Source organism: Alexandromys fortis, unplaced genomic scaffold (assembly GCF_014885135.2).
Source record: "Alexandromys fortis isolate MF-2015 unplaced genomic scaffold, M_Fortis_MF-2015_v1.1 scaffold_196, whole genome shotgun sequence".
In the NCBI taxonomy this organism is placed as follows: domain Eukaryota; kingdom Metazoa; phylum Chordata; class Mammalia; order Rodentia; family Cricetidae; genus Alexandromys; species Alexandromys fortis.
In genome coordinates, this window is record NW_026068078.1 from 2318314 (window position 1) to 2336574 (window position 18261).

Below are 18261 nucleotides of genomic sequence, written 5' to 3' on the forward strand. Positions count from 1 at the left end.
AGTGTGAAGCTCAAAGGTGAGAATGCCAAGTACTGTGTCAGCCACGGGCATTTAGAGTAAGATTCAGTGATACTCCATAGCATGTCTACAGGGCAAGTCCATGGGGCAGAGATACACAGTGGTGCCATGTGCATAGAGAGGAGGCACAGAAGGTCTTGTTGGCATGTGTGGAGACAAAGAAACAGAACTTGGTCAACTGTGTGTGTGTGTGTGTGTGTGTGTGTGTGTAGCGATGAAAGTAGACAAGGGTGTCACAGAGAGACTGGATCTGTCCTTCAGGCACTCAGGTGGGGCAAGCCCATGCCTCTCTGTGCTGGGAAGCCCTGTGCAAGTGGTGGCTGGGCACTATGGAAGCCTCTGGTGGAGCCTCTGTGGAGAGCTCAACAAATCCCTATCTGGAGAGTCGCCCTGCTGAGCACCGACTATGGAAGGCCCTGGGATGCCTCACTTCTTCATCCTCATGCCGAACCAACCAGCTGGGTGCTCCGGTGGGGAGACACACAAAGTGAGAGAGAGCAAGGCCCAAATCACTGAAGGAAGAGGAAGGGGCCGAGTAGGGGTTTGCAGCTAGGTCACCTGCCCACTGAGCTGTCGTCCTATCCTCTTGGAATGCCCTGCTGAATGGCACCTGCGGACGGCAGCGGCAGAGGGGCTTCTCATCTCTGATGCAGCACAGCGAAACATACAATAGGTTCGAACATTCTTGTCTCGGACTTCAGCAGAACAGAAAACCCAAGGGAGGCAGAGCCTAACCAGAGGCTGCCACTGGCACCACTCCAGCTGAGCCAGGCAGGCATATGGTGGTGAGAGAGAGCCTGGTGAGGGGACTTCAACTGCCCTAGAGGTGACTGCCGGGGGCACTGGGGAGATGGCGCAGTCAGTGGGGTTTCAGCTGTATGTGCTGATCTGAGGTCAGATCCCCAGAACCCAGATCCAAAATAAGTGATTCACGAATGACACGGCTCCCGGGGGACGTGTGTGGGAGGTGAGACTTCTCTTTTCACTCACCGCTTATGTAAAGTGTCAAAGGGACAACCAGGGAGCCTGCGGGTGGTGGTCTGTGGTAGAGACACAGGCTCACTAGGCAAAGGAGAGGACTCTGGTGACTCACTCCTGCCCTGGGAACCTGGAGACAGGGGTGGGGGAGGGCTGCTGACTACCCTGGTGTTGGAGGCAGGGAAGGGCTTTCCTGGTTGGACTGGCCTCTTCTGCAGATGGCTGTGACCAAGGGAAACCACGAGGGCAGCATGAAAGAGGCAGCTTGGGCCACGATGCTCCCCACCAAACAGAGCTGCCTACCATGGTGATCTGGGCAGCAGCAGAATTTGGAGGGACAGGCATAAGGCAGAAGAGCTGGCAGGGGATAAGGTGGCCACTAAGATACAGCCCAGCTCAAAGCAACCAAGAGGCAGAGGGACTAAGCAGGGAAACCCCAGTAAGACCTGAAACCATTCCCCTCAGCAGCCACCAGGTCCCGGAGCAAAGCCTCATCCCTACTCTGGGGGAAGTAGTAGTCTGACAGAAAGTAGACTAGGATCTGTGTCCTCTCCTCAGGCCCCAAAGCAGTTCGGCATGGGTAAAAGATACTATCTTAGTGCCAGGCAGGCAACTGTCTCAGAAGGGGCCAGGAATGGAGATCTGACCGTTAGTAACCAAGTCACTGACCCTTGAACTGGTCTGAATTTTTCTACCTAAGAAACTTGTGTGAATAACATTTCAAGGGTTATGCACAAAAACAGAGATTTTATTTGATTTTTTTTTTATCACGTCCTGTACTTGCTTCAGGGCTGAGAGATCACAGGGCCATCGTCCAAGGCCCTAACCAAAAGCGGCCTTGTGTGCAGCGCCTCAGATGTAACAGGAAACTTCAGGGTGTGACAAGGACAGCTGAGGAGGGAGGCGGACAAACCTGCTACACTTCAGCCAGTAGAGGGAAATCTCTGAAGGACCTTGCAGCATCTTATAGCTATCCCTTCAAAGGGGCCCCACAGCGGGGGCAGCCAAGTCCCCCCCACCCATTGCCTTCTTCAGGGATGGGAACGGGTCCTCTGCAATGATCTGCCTGGCTGTCCAGGTCCCGGCATTCCCGATGCTCCTTCCTGGGAACACAGGGGACATTATTCCAAGATGAGTCTACTACGAGATGATGATGAAGAGATTTCTAGATACAGACACCAAAGGGGAAAGAAGGTTCTGAAGAGACAGAATTGTCCCTAAATACGGGAAAGGTGGGGAAAACACAATACAGGATTCACTTCCCACCGTCCCTCCTGGGATCAGGGCTGTATAGCTGCTCTTTTCTCCCCACCTAGGGAACTGGTGGAGAATGTGAGGGAGAATGACGGAGGACCAGAAGGGACAGAAGAGAGAGAGAGAGAGAGAACAGGAATTCTGGCCTCACATCTCAGGGCCTTGGTTTCTCTATTTCTGAAACAGAACGCCACCTTCCTCTTAAAGTTTAAACCCAAGGTAACGCACAGATCACAGGGCTGAAAACGAAACCTCCTTAGGAGGAGCTTTTCATCCTAATCAGCACTGTGCAAGCACAGACTTCTCTGTGCACCTCATTTGTGTGGTTGTGGACATATGGATGTTTGCTACACAGTAGGGGACTGTGAGGCAGAGGCCACGGACTACTGCCCTCAAGGAGTTCAGCTTGCCAAGTGGAAGGGCTATGTTAGATAGAGGAGGCAGTGGGGGACACCGGAAACCCCAAAGTCACACGTAAGATTGAGGAAAAGCTTTTCCTATTCTGGGAAGCGAAGCCCCCCCCCCACTCCCCTGGCAACAACTGTCTGTAAAACTCTCCCTTGGGATCATCGGTGATGCAACCCCCTCTCCTCTCTGGAACTAAGTAATGAGCAGGGAAGCTGGGCAGCGCAGGAGAGGGAAACCACCTTCATCCTCCCACGAAACAAGACGATTATAGAGATTCCCATTCTGAACAATAGAAGGAAAAGCCATTTCTCAGAAACCACAAATGTGCTATTCTGAAGGCTGTGCCACTCAGATGAGACACCGGAAACAAACCGGATGTAATTTTATCTCCTTTCATGCAGTAAGAGGTGTGAATATACAGTCAGTTCCCTAGGGATCTTGGACCATGATGGCTTCTGGAGCTCAATGACAGAGGTCACGGAACGGCCATGATTTAACAGAAGGAAGCCACTGTTCATTATTCATCCACTCTTTCATTGTTTCAAAGATCATATTTCTTACCACTGTTTTCAATACACGGTCTTATCAAGTAGCCCAAGCTGACCTCAAGTTTGTAGCCATCCTGCCTACAGTGTCCCCAAGCACTGGGATTACAGGCGTGTACAATCAAGCCCTGTATAGACGGCATTTTCTGTATAGACGGCCACCACATCTGGTTTATGAACTAGAGATGGATCTCAGGGTCTTGTGAACCCCAGGAAGCACCATACCATCTGAGCTACGGCCCCTCAGATTCTAACCTAACCTCAGATTCTCATATACAGTGGCCTAGCCAGTATCTAGAATTAATGCCCCCAATGGGCTTCTAAATCTTAGCATCGGATGTTCTAGAACTGGAATACTTATGAGCCGCTTGATATGGGTTCTGGGAACTGTCCTAGCATACCCAAAGCCCTGGGTTCAATCCACACTACCGTCACAATCAAATTGTAGAATGGTAGATACCAGGCTCCTGTCACTCTACATAGCCTGCACTTAGTGTTTCTTGCCAGCATTCGAATGCAATTCCTGGTCGGTGACCTCCTTCCAGTCGGTGTATCTCTTAGAATGTAAGCGCGCGAGGCAGGGACTCCGCGTCAACCTTGCTACAGCTTTGTGTCTGAGGTCCAGACACGTGAGCAGTGCCACGGCCCTGACAAAGGACCGCGATGTCACCCTCTTCTGAACACAGTGGTGCCCCACCTATTTGGGAGACACTGCCAATTTTGGAAGCTTTCTTTATTTCACCAGAAAAGAGATACATGAGGCCACCAACAAAATAAAAACATAATTATATTTCATAAAGAGAAAAAAGAAAACCCTTCAAAATGACTCACTGCCTATTTACTGCTAGGATAAACAACTGGTTCATTTCACGCTGTCCAGTGTCTTTTCCAAAGCAGCCAGAAATGGGCTCTTATTAAAGGGGCTGTAGGAAGCTGGGTTATCTGGCATTTAACCAAACAGAGGGTTCTAAAGGGAGAATTTCTGGGATTCCACACGGACAAATCCCAAGGCTTAACTGGGATGAAGAAGCAGCTAACCACAAGCCAGGAGAAGATTGGTATTCAACAGAGAAGGTGACAGATGAACTCATCTGTTCAGGGAACTTAATTTGTCTTACTTTGTATACGGATGGCTTTGACTCAAAAGGTTACTGTTTGCTGGGCAGTAGGGCACTTCCAGAATGTCTTTTATATATTACAGACACACTCTGTAAATATAAAGGGGTGGTGCCTTTCTCTCCTTAGCCTTTCCTTACATTTTATTACATTTATGGATTTATTGTGTGTGTCTCCGCATGGATGTGTCTCTGTGTGTGTGTGTATGCGAGAGCCTGTGTATGTGTGTGTGTGTGTATGACACACACATGCCACAGAGGCCAGATAACAACCCTCAGTAGTCAGTTTTCCACATCCACCAGATGAGGCCTGCGGATGGAACTCAGGTCGTCAGGCGTGGCAATAAAATGCCTTTACCCTCCGGGCCAGTGGTTCTCAACCTGTGGGTCGTGACCCCCTTGGGAGCTGCATATTGGATATTTACAATACTATTCATAACAGTAGCAAAATTACAGTTAGGCAGTAGCAAGGAAGAGATTTTAATGTTGGGGGTCCAGCACGGCATGAGGAACTGCGTTGAAGAGCCGCAGCAGGAAGGTTGAGAGCCACTGCTCTAGGCCGTTTCACGAGGCCTATTTTCGTTCTTTTTTTTTTTTAAAAAAAAAAGCATGTGTATGCTTTCACATATGCATAGCGCATGTGTGTTTAAGTGTGCATTCACACGTGTGCACACACATGTGGCGGTCAGAGGTTAACCTCAGGCAGCGTCCATCTCATGTTTTTAAGGCGGGGGTCTCTCACTGGGACCTGATTCAGTCTGGCTCCAGGGATCCTACCGTCTCTACCACCCCAGGTCAGAATGAGAAATATGTGCGACAGCACCTGGTTTTTGGCATCAGGTAGGGATGAACTGAGGTCCTCGCGTTTGTGTGGCAAGCCTTTTGCCAACAGAACTTAGGCCTCCTCTCCTTTTGTTCAGCGTGGGGGACTGAGGTCTCCCTCTGACTTGACCACATGTGGTCTGTCTGCAAGAGGCTTCTACTTGTCGAAATCTCACTGGCATCTCAGAGTCTTTTGTTTGAAAGGAGCTTTGGTTTAGGTCTTCTTTCTATTTACCCATAATGCTTCTTAAGGCATCTAACACTTCAGAAGAACCCTGGCCTTGCGCACAGCCAGACTCAAGAGGACAAACAGCCAGGAGATAAAAGGAGAATAAGCCAAGCCCCAAGTTTGCCAGAGCGCTGACCAATCCCAACACTGCTCACTCTCACAAGGTGGAGGACTTGGCAGGGGAGCCAAATCACGCTGTGGCGATGTCACAGGTTGCAAGAGGGGGTGGGGCTCACTTCTGCATTTCAGTGGTGCCCAGGGAGGATCAGAGAAAACCAAAAAGACTCATTGAGAAACTCAGGGGAAACAAGAATGCACTCATCAATTAGGACAGAAACTGCCTAGAACTCCCATCTTCACTGCAGTTTGGCGTCTATCCTTTGGTATTTCTAGAGTTTCCTTTTTTCTCTACTATATGAGACCATCGACTTGGAGAATCTCTCAATATTTATGACCAGCTGCCGCCTGTTCACATTCTTGAGCGGCAGGGACGAGTCCATCTGATATTCAAACAGAAACTTATATTTGGCCTCCATCCTGCCACACGGCACACTGAAAACCCATTTTTTAACATTTAAGTCATCTTCTAAATGGGTTCAAAAGACAAGCGAGGCGGGGTGAAAGGTCACAAGTCACAGAGTGACATTTAGAAGCACAATGAGGTCATCGTAGCTGGGTGAGCTACGCCTGGGTCAAATCCCAGTCGCACCCCCTCTGCCCACACCGTGCTGCGACTGTAGTGATTACTTTGATGTAGTGATCACTGATGACACCGGAATGGTCTTGAAGATGCTTCCCCTCAGCAGACAACTGCGTTTTCACCCCACAGTGGTCAAAGACAAAACATTCAAGATACGACCTCGGACCAAACCCGTTTGGTCTTCGTGATGGTCAACTTACTTTTTCATTCCATGCCCACAGTCCAATTCCAAGAAACGTTATTCCCAAAAACTGCAAGAGAAAAGGAGGAGATCAGGGTAAGTGTCGGGGAAAACACCACGGTTTTACTCACGAAAATAAGGTTTCTTTCTTTTATTTATTTTTTTTTCATGACAGGGTTTCTTTGTGTGGCTTTGGCTGTCCTGGAACTAGATCTGTAGACCAAACTGGCCTCAACTCACAAAAATCTATCTGCCTTTTGCCTTCTGATTCCTGGGATTAAAGGCATGCGAATCACTGTCTGGCGAAAATTACGTTTTTAATTAATTGCTTTACTACATTACTTGATCGGGGAACGAAAAAAGCTTTCTCTTAAAAGCTGAGTTAACTAGGAAAAGAAATACCATTGCCTCTTTGCTTAAAATTATTATAACAGGGAAAAGGGGTAGGGACCCACAGGTGCCTGAAAGTCGTTCATATCATGAATTATAATCTTCAGGTAGCATTTTGAAAGAAATGAACATTTGTGCGAGTGTGTTCAAGCATCTGAGCCATCCGTCAGACACAGACATAAAGCACACACATATAGAGAGATCTCTGTCCCACTGGGGACATAGCACATGAGCCCCACCACCACCACCACGCTCTCCAACAAATGGGCACACATTTAGAGAGACAGAGATCCCTGTGCCACTGGGGACACAGCACGGGAGCCCTGCCCGCCCCCCATGTCCTCCAACAAATCCTTTTACTGTTCCTTCAAAGGTAATAAGAATCCTATCAAGTTCAATGTGATCCAGAGAAATCCCCAGATCTTGGGGGTTTTGTTTGTTTTGTTTTTTCAGAAACTAAAACTGTAGTTCCAAGGGCTCCAATCCTCTTCATGGTCTAAGCTGATCCCGTACCTCCATGGATAACTTGGCGCACACACACCATGCACAGCGAACTAAGGCCGGCTACCCTGCCGCTCTGTCAGTTGGCCACAATGGGGGGATGCGAGGGCCATGGTGTGCAAGCGCTGATGGTGGACAGGGCTGACCACTTTAATGGACTCTCACTATATCCTGCCTGCTCAGAGATACACGTCTTCCCCTTGACAGTTTAACATCCCTGAAACTGAAATGTGGTTTAAAACTCACAGTATCACCCCCCAACACACACACACACACACACACACACACACCAGAGAGTATTTAAAATAACAGCCTGTCTTGTGATTGGGGCACCAAAGATTGCGTGTAGGACTGCCCACCTGCTAGGAAGCCATAACCAGGACCGAGCATGACTGGCTACCTCCCCCAACTCCTGGTCTTCACACTTTCCAAACACTGAAGTAAGTGGTGGGGGTGGGGGTGGCAAGCGGTTTTGGTCCGGCGGCAGTATAAGAACACTGTTTATTTTACTAACATCTTGATTAAGTTAAATGTCAGAAACGCTTTCTACTGAGAGCGTGGGCAAAGAGCACAACAGTGGGGGGGGGGGGGATGGTTATTCTTCAGTTTCAGGGAAGCCTGAGAACTGTCCACCCAAGAAGACCTTGCCGTTCACAGCAGGGAGTTTGGACTGACACTGAGGCGGGAGACAGTAAAGCCAAGTGGAGGAAGAGCGTGGGAAAAAAAGGGTAATCAGTCACTCGGACATGTAGAGCTTCCCAGAGCTCAGAAAACAATGCTACATTTAAATAAGATAGAGTGCAATATATCCTAAACACCCACAGAAGAACTTTAGCATGTCTTTGGCAATAAATAAATAAATAAGAAAATAATTAGGTCTCCACTCCTCCTCCCCTTGCTCCAAGGGAGCTACTTTAATAAGTGCTGTCACGGTTAGCTTTCTATTCCTGTAATAAAACACCATGACCAAAAACAACTTGGGGAGCGAAGAATTTATTTAGCTTGTACTTCCACATCACAGCCCGTCACTGAAGAGAGGGCGGGAACTCAAGGCAGGAGCTTGGAGGCCATGGAGGAACACTGCTTACTAGATTGTTTCTCAAGGCCTGCACACATACACATATACATACAAACACACACACACACACACACACACACACACACACAAAATCTAGGACCACCTGCCCAGGACTGGCACCACCCGCAATGATCTGGGCCCTCCCACGTTAATCACTGAGAAAACGCCTCCACAGACTAGCCTGCAGACCAAACATACAGAGGGAGGTTTTCTCCCCTGAGAGTCCCCATTCCCAAAGGACTCTAGCTTGTGTCAAGCTGACATAAAACGAGCCAGCACAGGTGCTTAGGAAGAGTTCTTGTTGTCAACACCCTAGAAGAAAACTATGGTCAGCCTTCCACTACCCTGGCCAATGTGCATTTCATTTTATGTTTCCGACCTGAGACCTGAAAAAGGTACAGGAACAAAATGACTTGGCATATTAGTGCCGTATTTATAGGGGCCAGAGAAAATATAGTCACAACTGACAAGGGGATAGGAGGACACAGGATTCTGCGGGACCAGGAATGCTCCAGGGGCGGGGTTCGGGTTTTGTTTTATGCAAACAAAATCAAATGCACCCTAGTGGGAAAGTCTGACTTTCGAAGGTTAGAGTTCTCTGTGACAGCAGTCGTGGCCCAGATGCAGTAACAGCCGCAATATCACACCAGCAGTGGGTGGTATAGGAGCAGGAGGTATCATGGCCAACTGCCTGTCTCCCTGCCCAGCAAGGTGGGTGCACGCCACCTGTGCCAGCCACTCATTCTTTCCACGCTCACTGTGATGGAGGCAGTTTTGGTTTTGGTTTTGAGTGTCATGACAGTTTTACTCTGAAATTGGCACTATACTGGCCCCTTTTAAGGTAAAGAGAAAACAAGTTTCGGTAAGGTTTGTAGATCACAGAGCTCCTAAGTAGAGAAACGGAGATCTGGCCAAGGGCACGTGTTCTCACCAGTCCTGATGAATTCCCATTCTCACTGGGGACAGATGAGGATCATGTTCAGGCCAGAATTTTATGAGACATGAGCAGGAGGTCACCTATCAGGACACCAGCAAGCAGGGGAGGTGCTGAAGTAAGAGACAGGCGCCCACCTACAATCTCAACACGTGGAGGCGGAGCCAGGAGAACAGAGCATTCCAGCCCAGCCTTAGCTCCAAGAGACACCATCTCAAGCAAGAAGAGACACGATGGCTTCACAGAAGGACCAACTGTCAAAGGGGCGCTCTCCTTGCTGGTGCTGAGCGTGGAGAAAAGGGGAAGTTCAGCTGGGGGTGGGTGCGGACTTTCTACTCTTTACAGGTCTCCTTTTGCCCCTTGGCACTTGCAGGAAATTTTTTTTTTCTTTTCTTTCAAGAATCAGAATAAAAAACTTGGAAAGAGATGGTTTTCCACAGAGGAGAAAGAAAGAGAAAGAGAGACTCATAATTTCCTTTACAATTTTGCATCACTGTTTCCTGTTTGACTTGTGTCTTTCCAAAGGAGGGTTCAGGAATTTGGGAAGGGGGCAAGGTTTGAAATTCATGGGAAGTGTTCCATACCTAAATGAGCAAACGGCATGGGGCGGGGCCTCGGCTTGCTGCATACCTCCAGGTCTACATCAGCACCCAATGGCCTCCCAACTGCTCTCAGGCCATATGTTTTGTTTTAAAATCAAGTTGTTCCAGCTCCAAATAATTAAGAGAGAAGAGCCAAACCCCAGAGACAGGCACGCAGCACTTGGAGCGCTTTTCCCCTTCCCGCTTCCCAAAGGAAAGGCGCCCAGAAACCCGTCGCTGACCTTGCTCTGCAGCCCAGAGAGACCGCTGCAGAGGAGTGCTGGGAACTAATGGTAACCTGCTACTCCTCTGAGATGCAATCAAACCAAAGCTGGCACGCGTCCCGCCCGGCAGTGTCTGCGAGTGCATGGCATAAACGCCCGTCCATCACACTCTCGGAGTTGTAAAATGAGTAGTGACACTTTTGTCTAAATTTGATGAATGCAAAATATGAGCGAAGATACTGTTTTCCTTTCTGTTTGCGGTGCTGGGGCCAACTCTGGGCCTCTTACACAGCCGTGCTGGTGTCTGTCCGTCACTAAGCTATACTCTCAGCCCCAAGATTTGAGGTTTTTTTTTTTTTAATTTTCATACACACAATGAATCTGTACCGTGGCCACCTCCAACTCCCCCCTTTACTCTCCCAAGGCACCCCCATGTGTCTCTCCCATCTCCATGTCCTCTTTCATCGATAACTCACGGAGTTATCTAAATGTCTAAATGAATACGGGTCACACGCCCAAATTAAAAATGACTCCTCCGGGCCCCAGCAGGCTTCAGTAGCCAATTGCTCCTCAGGGAGGGGTGGAGCTTCGTGAGCCCCTCCCTCAGCCGTGCAGCAATGATTGGATTTGCACGATCTTGGGTAAGTCTTATGCAGGTGGCCACAGCTGCTGGGAGTTCTTAGCTGCAATGGTGGTGTCCAAGGGCAGCATTTCACAGCACCCCGCCCATCTTCCAGCTCTTGCACCCTTCCTATTCCCTCTTCCGTGATGCTCCCTGAGCCTCAGGGAGATTGACAGGAATGCCCTACATACAGCTGAGCGCTTATTCTCAGCACCCACTTATTCTTAGCATCTGATGAGTTTTACAAGACTCCGCACTATTGCCTACTACAGAAAGAAGCGTCCCTGACCAAGGCTGAGAGTCACACTAACCTATGGGTATAAATATATATATATATATTTAGAAGTATGTTTGGTAACGTGTGTTTGCCAGAACAACAGCAGCATGTTGCTTCCAAGGACCTATGACCACCTCGTGCCCAGGCTTTTCACCAGTCATGAACTCTCTCCACAGAGGAGGCCTCAAATCTAATTACAGAGCACTTGGTTATGGCCATGCCGCTACTGTACCTGCGGGCACACTGTACCAGTAAGCTTTGTAATGTAGCGTGCAGGATTTGCCACTGGGAAGTCCACTGACAACTTTTCTCCCCCAACAGCCTGCCTAGAACCTTTTGTCATATGAAAGCTACACAGTAGGAAAGAAGATTCCAGGTCAGTTCCAGCCCGATGTCTCTGTCCTGCAACCAAAGCCATCTTGTATCTTCGGCAACAGGGTCCTGTCACTAAGACAATGTTTTGCTTTGTTTTATTAAGTTTACTTTTGTTTTTTTTTTTTGTTTTTTTTTTTTTTGTTTTTTTGAGACAGATCTCACCGTGGATCTTGGGCTGGCCTAGAATGTCCTTTGTAGACCAGGCTGGCTGGCTTTGTACTCACCAAGATCTGACTGCCTCTGCCTCCCAAATACTGAGATTAAGGGCATGTGCTACCGTGTCTGGCCCTGAGATTCTGTTTTTAACATAAATTTGCAAAAGCAGTGCTACCAGCAGTGGTCGGCACTCACCAGTGATCATCTGAAAAGCAACTAGTTTGAAGTGAGGCACGGAGGCAAGTGTTAAATGCACACCAGGTAGGTTCAAAGATGGGATACAAATAAAAAGAATATAAAATCCCATTAATGGCCGTTTCGTTATTTACTCTATGTTAAAACATTAGTATTTTAGATCTATTTGGCAAATATAAACTTACAATTAATTTTATCTTTTCTTTTGTCAGCATGACTCCTAGAAAATGTGTTTTATTTGTAGCTTGCGTTAAATTACATTTGTGTGGAATAATGTTGGCCTAAAGTATCCCGCACCAATTCAATGCAGCAGATACCTGAGATTACTCATATTTAACTAATAACTAAATAAGGTTAGAAACATCAAGTGTTTTCCCCAGCATTGCACAGGTAGGTGCTTGAGCCGGATCACTCGGGGAATAGGTACCACTGAATATTCCTTTAACTTTTAAAAATATATCATCTATTTTTGTGTGTGTAGGTGTTTTGCTTGCAGTGCCCACAGAAGGCAGAAGCCAGCATCAGATCCTTCGGAACAGGAGTTGTTACAGATAATTACAAACTGCCACGTGGGTGCTGGGAACCAAACCCAAGCTTCTAGATTAGGGCCGTCCACCCTGTGCTTTCCGGCTACGTCTAACACACTGTCTGCAGACCCGGGTCTAACACACTGTCTGCAGACCCGGCTCTAACACACTGTCTGCAGACCCAGCTCAGGGACGGGGGTATTGGGAAATGCTCGCACTGATCATCTCAGTCGCTCCTCCGATGTCTAGGCATCAAAGGCGCATTCTTTCGACAGAACTGAGAATGGCCTCCCCGTGGAAACAGCGAGCGGAACAGTGATGGAAGCCTGCTAGACTTGGCTTCCAGGACCAGCGCAACTGATCCCTTGGCAAAGCCGGAGAGGAAAATAAGTCTAATGGGGTGATTCCAGTAGGATGCATCTGCCGCCTTGTCAAGTGGAAAAACCTCTTCCATATCCAGTTATTTTCATCCTGGCAGACTCTCCATTATCTCAGGACGGAACAGTGTCTCGGCCTAACCGGCACTAAATGGATACTTCAAAAAGCCACTAATCCACCCCTTTACAGTCTTCACGTGTCTCTGCGCTGCAACTTTGTACTTGACCTTACACGTCTCAAGATACACAGAGGTAAGCAAGCAGACACGGCTCTTGTTTGCAACCGGGTACAGTTCGGTTAGAGGCAATAATCAAATAATGAAAGAATAAAATTGCCCCGTGGTAGGAAGAGTGTTACAAGTCGCCCGCCGCATCTGCCAGGAGGTTGGTGTGGCAGGAACGCAGCGAGTGGGAAGGACATGGCATGCAGTCAGCAGAGCAAGTGGGGCACAGCACATTTGCTCCTTGTAAGGCGCCCATTCATCACCCTAGTGACAGGAAGTTTCTCGGGGACCATCTGTGTGGTGGGTGGCCGTGGGTGGGGCAGGCTGGTACTGATGAAAAGAACCACCATGTGGGTTGCAGACGCCTGGAGTGGATCCACAGGGACCCAGAGGAGGAGGTTTGGACATGCAGACAGGAACTGGTCGTGCCCAGCATATGGAGGAGAAGCGGGGACAACCGAGAGCGACTGGGAAGCTAAAGTGACATTTTCAGTAACCACGGGACAGAGGTGTGAAGGCAACTGACCTTATACCTAGAGACTATGGCCATTCAACATTCCAGTGGGGGCCCCATCTTCAGCTTCCAGGACAGGGGAAATACAAACACACTGCTCTGCAGACAGAACCACCTTCCGGGTCCTGTGTTCAGGGCTGGCGGGACCTAGTTGCAATTTTGAAGGATGTTGTTCTTGAAGAATACTTGGCTGCTATCTGAAATCTCTGTGAAGCAAATCTCACGTTTTTGTATTTCTGAAAACTAAATTATTTTAAAATCACCAAATATTTCTATCACTTCTGCTAGTTTTAGTCAAAAAGAAAGTGGGGGGGCAGGGGCAACTACATGAGAGGGAGCAGCTCACTGACATTCTCAGGCAGCTTCTAAACGGATACTCTTTACTCCTGTCTGCTTAAAGAGCAGCAGATTCATCCCCGGCATCTGCCCAGATGGAACGATGTTCAAGAGCAGCACCAGGAAGGCAAAAGGTTGTAGAGACCCAGTACCTGCCTAAAAAACAATGGAAGGAAGAATTACCATTCTGCCGAATGTCTAAAGGAATCGCCAACATCTCTGCCTGAATAAACAGGACAAGTGCACCTAAGGCTGCCTCTGGAGGGTGCAGTATGAGCCAGCGGAGAAGGTGTTGTCTGAAGCTGTGACACACACTTTTTGTCGCTCTTTGTTCTGAGCCAACGCTACAGTTCCAGCACACGGGTAGCCAGCTTACACAGGCGTGCTACACGCACACACCAAGACAATGCCTGTCATCATAGAGTAGGGGCTTATTTCAAGAATAAGGGGTTCCCGGGGACAATTCCTGCCATGGCAAAGAAGGACGTCTGGGCTGGTGGAAAATTCAATACACAAAAAGTCAATCCAACTCTTGCCACTGGGTTCTGGTGTCCCAGTTTACACAAACTGTCCAGGACTGCCTTGATAAGATGGCATGATGGATAAATCTCAAATCTGTAAACAGGACATTCCCCATCAAGGCCAGAATCAGTGTCTCTCACTTGACATGGTCACAGGGCCGTCCTTGGCATGCTCGGAGTATGTACTGCCTTCAGAGTTCTAGTCCCAGCACTGAACAGTTGCATCATGGGAAAGGCAGGATCTGCTGGGCAATGCTGTCACTGGAGGGCTTCAGACAAGTCAGGGAAGGCAAGGGACAACTGGTTACTTTGTAACACTGACATGCTAGGCAGGTGTACAGGGAGAGGCTAGCAATGAAAGTCCCGAATGAGTGGGATGCACAGGGCGGCAGAGGGCGGGGGCAGTGTGAGGAGATGAAAGCGTCATGGGAGGCAGTGTGAAACGCAGACAGACAAGGGGTCTCCGCCAAGAAGCCCAGGTGAGGGGCAGGAATTAATACATGATGACTCAGACATGGGGTCTGCTGCTGTTGCAGAAGACTGGCGTGGGTCCTAGCACCCAGGTTGGGTAGCTCACGACCACCAGTAACTTCAGCTGCAGGGATTAAACATCCTCTTCTGGCCCCTGTGGGCGCGCACACACAGACACATAAATAAAAACGAAATAAATCTTAAAGAAAAACCACCCATGAGTATTGTGGCACCATGAAGGGATGAAGGAGTCGACTGGCGGATGTCGGAACAGCAGCCTAGCTGAAGCCAGACATCTGGGCCGTGGCCCTGAACAGAGGGGAAGGCCAGGAAACACAACACAGTAGCCAGGCTGTGTCAGGCTTCCTGGGCCACAGTGAAGGCTGTAGTGTGTCCCCTGGGGGAACAAGAATCCCTGAAGAGTCTCTGGCTTCCCAGAGCCCTGCAGTCCTTGTCTGAAGAATAGAGATCTAACGTGTAATATACCTAACTGCTAACGACTATGGGGGTCCACGAGACCAAAGGAGAGTCAACAGGCGGATCTCACTGTTCAGGGAAGCAAGTATTCCATACAGATTACTCCCTGGCCTGACCTCTCTTCAGACGTCCGATGTGAGCCGCAGCTCCTGCCGTCCACAGTGGTCATCCTAACTCCTGGCTCACCTCAGCATCAGCAAACACCTGGTGCAAAGACGTACACAGGCTCTGTCTCCTCAGAGCTCCCCTGCCACTCGAGAGATGGTCTTGCCATGTCTGCAGGTGCACACAGGACTGGAAACAAATGACAGTACCTCCTGTCAGACAACAGGTGATCGGGACCTGTTCTAATCCTAGAGCACATGGACAAACAAAGAGCCTGGGTTCTGGTCAGTTCTTTCTTCTGTCACCAGCCGAGGGTCCTTCCAGAATAGCTCATCAAGTGTCTGCACATTTAAGAGACACAAACAAACTAGAGTTTGGAATGTTTTCTGTTTCTTTTCATGGCACTCTGACTGAATGGCTCCAAAATAATTATACTTAACCCCACAAAATTTGGGGATCCACACTGAAAGACATTTCTCAGGCTGGTGACGCTAGCTCAGAAGGCTTAGCTCTCATACACAGGCCCTAGGTTTGATCCCCAAAAGTACAAAATAAGTATGTATGTAGACGGGGGTACATGAATGAATAAATGAAAGAAGAAATTTCTTCCAGATCTCCCATTTCCCTCTGTGTGTGTGTGGGGGGGGGGCGTTCATGTGTTCATGCATGTTTTCAAATATATAGGCAGTTGTGTGCAGAGGCGGCCATCAGATGTCTTCCATGATTCCTCTCCGCCTTACACAGTGGGACAAAGAGTCTTACTTGAACCCAGAGCTGGCCACCCAGCTTGCTCGGGGAACCCTTTCCTCGTCTCTGCCTCTTGAACGCTGGCATTACAGGCAGGCTGCCACAGCCTCTCTGCATCTATGTGGTGCTTGGGCAGAGCTCACTCCCACCCTCCAGCTCACACGCCTCATCTATTAGGGGTTTTCTCACACCTTCTGGCCTTGCCCACCACTCCTTGTTTCGGTCTGATGTCCTACATGCATGGGCTGAACTTCACTTCCTTCCTCTGGACATGTGAGTCCACCAAAGCTGGTCACATGTCTGACGAAACCATTCTCCATGTTCTGGATAGGGTGTTTTTGTTTTTTTCCTCAACTTGACACAAGCTAGAGTTATCTGAGAAAAGAAACCTTAATTGAGAAAATGCTTCTACCAAATTGGCCCATGGGGGCATTTTCTTAATCAGTGATTGATGATGGGAGGGCCCAGAAGATTACAGGTGGTGCCAATCCCTAGGCAGGTGGACCTGGATGGTAGAAGAAAGCAGGCTGAGCGAGCCGTGAGGAGCAAGCCAGCAAGCAAACGGCTTCTGCATCAGCTCAGACCTCAGGTTTCTGCCCTGAATTCTCTGTGATGAAGTGTGACCAGAGTTGTAAGAAGAAACAAACCCCTTTCCTCCCCAAACTGATGGTCATTGGTGCTCTACCACAGTAAGAGAAACCGAAGACACACAGCCCTTGGCAGAGCCACACGGTGGCCTTTCCCAGGAGTCTTGGTCTATGTGCAGTGACTTTTGGTAGCACCAGGATCCCTACACAAGGAAGAACTTAGAGAGGTGGTCTGGGCTGAGGAGAACGGAGACCAGACGTGACTGCTTCACGTGGGGAACCTGGGTGTCCATTCTGAGGCTGGCTTCCATGTGACAACCCTGGGTTTCTAGAACAACGAGCTCCCCAGCTCAAGCTGCTTCAGGGACTTGTTACATGCATTCAGCCACAGAGTCCTAAAGCACAGATAATTCTCACGCTATGAGCGAAACATTTAGAGTAGCCTAGAACCGTACTTCTCAGGGGCTCCCCTTGTCCTGTAGGAGGGTGCTATTCCTTCCCCGGTGTTCTAAACTGCTGGGCCAGCTGTCGGGACCCGGCACGAGAGGGAATATATAACGTAGTCCACACATCCACCTGAAGGCTACCCTTGGCTTGTTTATGGAACTGTGGACACGGACGGCCAGGGCTTGGATCCAAGGACTGGATCCGGAAGCAGGAAGCAGTCCATCACACAGAGCCTGGGAAAGGAATAAGTTGCCAGGAAGGGGGCCTCTTTGGAACTGGCCAGCACGATGGGCCGGCAGTATCGTCCCAGGGTGGATGAAAGAGCTTTTGCCTTTGAACATGCACTGTTCCAGGGGAAGAAGGCCTTAAGGAAATGCCCACAGTCTGGGCCAGCCCGGCTTAGAATGCTCTTGGTGAGAGTCTGGACCTTGGCATTTTAGCAAGAGCTAAATAAATAAATTATGCCAAGGTCCACAACTTAGGCTCAGGGAATGGAGCCTTCCCAGAGGCATAGACAAGTTGCCATGGAAACAGAGGCATTGGGGTTGGGGGGTGCTGTCAGAGGAAGCTTCCTAGGAAGCAACACTTGCTGTGTTTGAAAGGGAAGGCAAGGGAGCCTTCTCCTGCAGAGGCAAAGGTTTATGCAGAAGATCAAAGTCTGACACAGTGAGTCCCTTCAGGAGTCTGCAAGTGGACCACAGGGCTCCTGGCTGACAGTGGTCCTCGCGGGATGGCTCTGCACCAGTAATAGCACCGGGGGACTTAGAAATGTAAAGTCTCAGGAATCTCCTGTCCTACTCCATGGACAGGGGCAAAAGCCAGCGAGCTCTTGCAAGGTCGCTATGACGCATGGCTTTTTAAAAAGGTTTTATTTTATGTGCAGGAGTGTTTTGCCTGCATATATAGATGTGTACCATGTGTGTGCTTGGTGCCCTCAGAGACCAGAAGGAGGTGCTGGGAGCCCTGGGGCTGAGTGGCAGAGAGCTGTAAGGTACCATATAGGTACTAGAAAGCAAACCCGAGTCCTCTGCAAGATCAAGGGGTGCCGGGAAGAGCTGAGCCATCTCTCTGACTCCTGGTGGATGGCTTTGTAAATTGGAGAACCTTGAGGCTAGAGGGCTAATCTAGGGCATGATCAGCACAGGTGGTCTGAACGCTCAGGGGCCACCAAGCCATGGGAAACCAAGTGAACACTCCAAGAAGAACAGGGGCAGGGGCCCGGTTTGCATCTTGTAAGCTTATTCTCTACTGCACAGAGAATGCAGAGAAGGGGGCCAGGCTGCTAGCAATAAGACAAACTGGGGGACCATGTAGCCTTCCTGGAGAGAAGGATGCCAGCCGAAGG

At 49.2% G+C, this 18261-nt stretch overlaps 2 protein-coding genes across 6 annotated transcripts in view; one reads left to right on the forward strand and one right to left on the reverse strand.

Moving 5' to 3' along the window:
- Positions 1-18261, forward strand: part of Rap1gds1 (Rap1 GTPase-GDP dissociation stimulator 1) — a 575856-nt gene that overhangs the window by 172564 nt on the left and 385031 nt on the right. The window lies entirely within an intron of this gene.
- Tspan5 (tetraspanin 5) overlaps positions 1-18261 on the reverse strand; it is a 162909-nt gene that overhangs the window by 29092 nt on the left and 115556 nt on the right. Inside the window, exon 2 of the mRNA XM_050121770.1 lies at positions 6270-6320. Within this exon, the coding sequence (XP_049977727.1) occupies positions 6270-6320 (51 nt within the window). The remainder of the gene's footprint in view (positions 1-6269; positions 6321-18261) is intronic.